At 51.9% G+C, this 3,003-nt stretch overlaps 1 protein-coding gene across 1 annotated transcript; it reads left to right on the top strand.

The window, feature by feature from the left end:
* Positions 1-870: 870 nt before the first annotated feature.
* On the top strand, positions 871-2,781 carry Mrfap1 (Morf4 family associated protein 1). The gene is made up of 2 exons (XM_028882342.2): positions 871-1,444; positions 1,716-2,781. Exon 1 carries the CDS (start codon positions 1,053-1,055, stop codon positions 1,428-1,430), a length of 378 nt encoding a protein of 125 aa, XP_028738175.1. The 5' UTR covers positions 871-1,052; the 3' UTR covers positions 1,431-1,444; positions 1,716-2,781.
* The last annotated feature ends 222 nt before the right edge of the window (positions 2,782-3,003 follow it).

Genomic DNA, 3,003 nt, shown 5'->3' with positions numbered 1-3,003 from the left:
TATCTTTTCATTGTTTGGTTGCTTATTCCTTTTAGTGCTGAATGTTATTCCACTCACCTACTGAAGGCTGTTTGCTTCTGATTTGGCACAGTAACACATACAGGGGCTGTGAACATCATGTGCAGGATTATAGCAATGCAATGTTCTGAAAATACCTCTTATAGTCTAAGAGACTGGAACTTCTGCTGAACAGCCGAAGTTGATACACCTGAGGTTACTTTAGACTGCCAGGCTACCGTGAACTCAAACTGTTAGTTTAACTCGACTTTAAGAGAACAATATAACAACTGACCTTCCTGGCCTTGAATTCCCTGTGTAATCAACTTTCACAGCCTAAGCTAATGCATGTCTATAATCTCAAATTACGTACTCTTCCATGCCCTTGACCCAGAAAAAGCAGAAAATACAAAAGTTGAAAGTAACTTCCTAAACTCTACCATTAAGGTTGAAAACAACCCTTTATGATTATTGGTTGATAAACGTTGGTTTGCTGGGCCAGTTGGAGCCAGTGACTTAATCCACATCTGGCTGGCTCTTTCTTTCTCTTTTCCTTCTTACTTCCTTTCACCTGGGAAGTTGAGGCAAGAGGATTGCTCAAAGTTCATAAAGTTTTAGCCACATAATTGAGTCCCAGGACAGCTTTGGCTACAGCGTGAGATCCTGTCTCAAAAAAATAAACAAAATTAGAATAAGATACGGTGGCGCATGCTCTTGACAACATCCAGAACCGCTCCACGGACCTTGGAAGGATGGAAGGCTGATGCAGGCGCGCGGCCGCGAGGGCGCTCGCCCCGCCCCTTCCCTGGACGTGCGCGCGCCGGCAGCTCGCCGCGCGACCGTAAAGAGGGGGCGCGGCGGTGTCGTGAAAGGGGTCGCAAGGCGCCGAGCTCTGGTTGACGGTTGGGACTCCATTTTGTTCGCCGCTCGTCTGCTCGGCGGTCGCCAGTCTCCGTGGCGTCTCCTCGGCGGAAAGTTGTGCAGCGGGCGGAAGTTTTGAGGACTCGGCCGGAGCTCGGTGCCTGAGTGTCCCGCAGACGCGCAGAGCGGCGGAGATGCGGCCCCTGGACGCGGTGGAGCTGGCGGAGCCCGAGGAGGTGGAGGTGCTGGAGCCCGAGGAGGACTTCGAGCAGTTTCTGCTGCCCGTCATCCACGAGATGCGCGAGGACATCGCGTCGCTGACGCGGGAGCGCGGGCGCGCGCCCGCGCGCAACCGGGGCAAGCTGTGGGAGATGGACAATATGCTGATCCAGATCAAGACGCAGGTGGAGGCCTCCGAGGAGAGCGCGCTCAACCACCTGCAGGGCGCGGGCGGCGCCGAGCCCCGCGGCCCCCGGGCGGAGAAGGCCGAGGAGAAGGCGCAGGAGATGGCGAAGATGGCCGAGATGCTGGTGCAGCTGGTGCGGCGGATAGAGAAGAGCGAGTCGTCGTGAGCGGGGCCGCGGCGGTAAGCGAGGGAGTCCCCGGCGGGGCGTGGGCGACTGTGGGGGGGTGGGGGGGGAGGCTGGCTTGTCGCCTCGGGAGTGAGCCAGGCCCCTCTGGGGAAGGGCTGTAACAGATTGTCGGTGGGGAGGCCGTGGAAGATTCCAGATTGTGCGGGAAGGCATGAGGCCCTGGGTGAGGCCGCCGCCGCCGCCTCCGGGAGAGGCCCTGGTGTCGGCTGTGCTGTCCAGCGGGATTAACATCCTGGTGATGAATCTCTCCCGCCCGTGCTTTAGGTTTCCAGCCAATGGATTCTGGTCGAGTGATGGCGATTGGCTGACATGACACCCTGGAGAAGCTGAAACCAGAGAGCCTTTTGTTTTCCCTTTTTTCTTTTCTTTTTTCTTTCCCCCCACCCTCTGTCTTCACTCTGTTCTCACTGACACTACGTTTCTGCTACGGTCTGCGGTTGACGACCTCGATATGAGTTTTTGATTATTCAGTGGTTCTTTTTTTATGTTTGTTTGGGGGAAATAACTTTGATTTGGAAAATGCGCTCACATACGGGAATTAGGGCCTAGATTGTAAGCCCTTGTGGCAGTCGAATGACGTTCGTTCCTGGGCTTTGGTTGTTGTTCATGCATTTTGAGGTGGTTTGCTCTTTCTTGGGTGGCCTGATAGCTCCCTGGAACTTTGGGTCCCTGTGACACTTTGAGACTCGAGTTGGAGCTCACCGGCTCTGGAAGTTCTGAAGGAGCTGCATTGATTCTAGAAGACCACTCCATGCAGCAATGGCAGAAGAAGGGACCAGACTTCATCTGGGACTGCGGATGGGCCTTCCATGGCTAGGACTGATGACCTGGGAGAAGGGTCGGAGGATAGTATTGTTTCTATTGGGGGGCTTTAATTTCTGTGTGAGACCAAAGGAGGAGAGATGTATTTTGTGCAAAATTTAAATTTTATGTGCTCCACTATCTATTGTAACCTGTCTGGTGAGTTTGGACAGCCTAACTCATTTCTAAATGAAATGGAACCCAGAATGGGAGATGAGGTCTTGTTAGTCTGTACAAGTTGGTATTTTATCCCCATCTATTTGAGGAGATCCTGGGAATAAAATGAAGATCCCTGCAAAGCCCTTTGTGGGCTGGGAAGGAGAACTTGGAACTGTCTGCAGTGGACCCTAAACTTGGAGAAGAGGCGTCTTCAAGGTTCATATGTAGTCAAGCTATAAGTGTATTGAGAAGCAGACCTGAGAAGCATTTGAGGTCAAAACCCCTACCATGTTTGAAAAACAAAATCTTACATGTTAATAAAAGTATTCGTTTGCTTGAAAAGATATAAATCCAGAAAATTATTAAGAAACATTAGTGAAGTCTTTCTTCGGTGTTCTGTGCTTAGTTGGGATGAACATTGGTCCTAGGGCTTTGGGAGCTATGGGTAAACGGGCAGAGGGAGTTTTCAGCTCTGGCTTCTATGGGGCCTGAGTTAGACAGGTGATGGTTGGTTCCTAAGTCCACAGCCTCTGCCTTCCGTCCTCCACTGTGGTGGAGACTAGTGTTGACATACTGTATAGCACATCTAGAT

This window comes from Peromyscus leucopus, chromosome 10 (genome assembly GCF_004664715.2).
Source record: "Peromyscus leucopus breed LL Stock chromosome 10, UCI_PerLeu_2.1, whole genome shotgun sequence".
Taxonomy (NCBI): domain Eukaryota; kingdom Metazoa; phylum Chordata; class Mammalia; order Rodentia; family Cricetidae; genus Peromyscus; species Peromyscus leucopus.
The sequence above is the reverse complement of the archived record's forward strand: the minus strand, read 5'-3'. Positions and strand labels throughout refer to the sequence as shown.

Excerpts from the sequence above, each read along its gene's own strand:
- Mrfap1 (XM_028882342.2), top strand. The coding sequence starts at position 1,053 with ATGCGGCCCCTGGACGCGGTGGAGCTGGCGGAGCCCGAGGAGGTGGAG.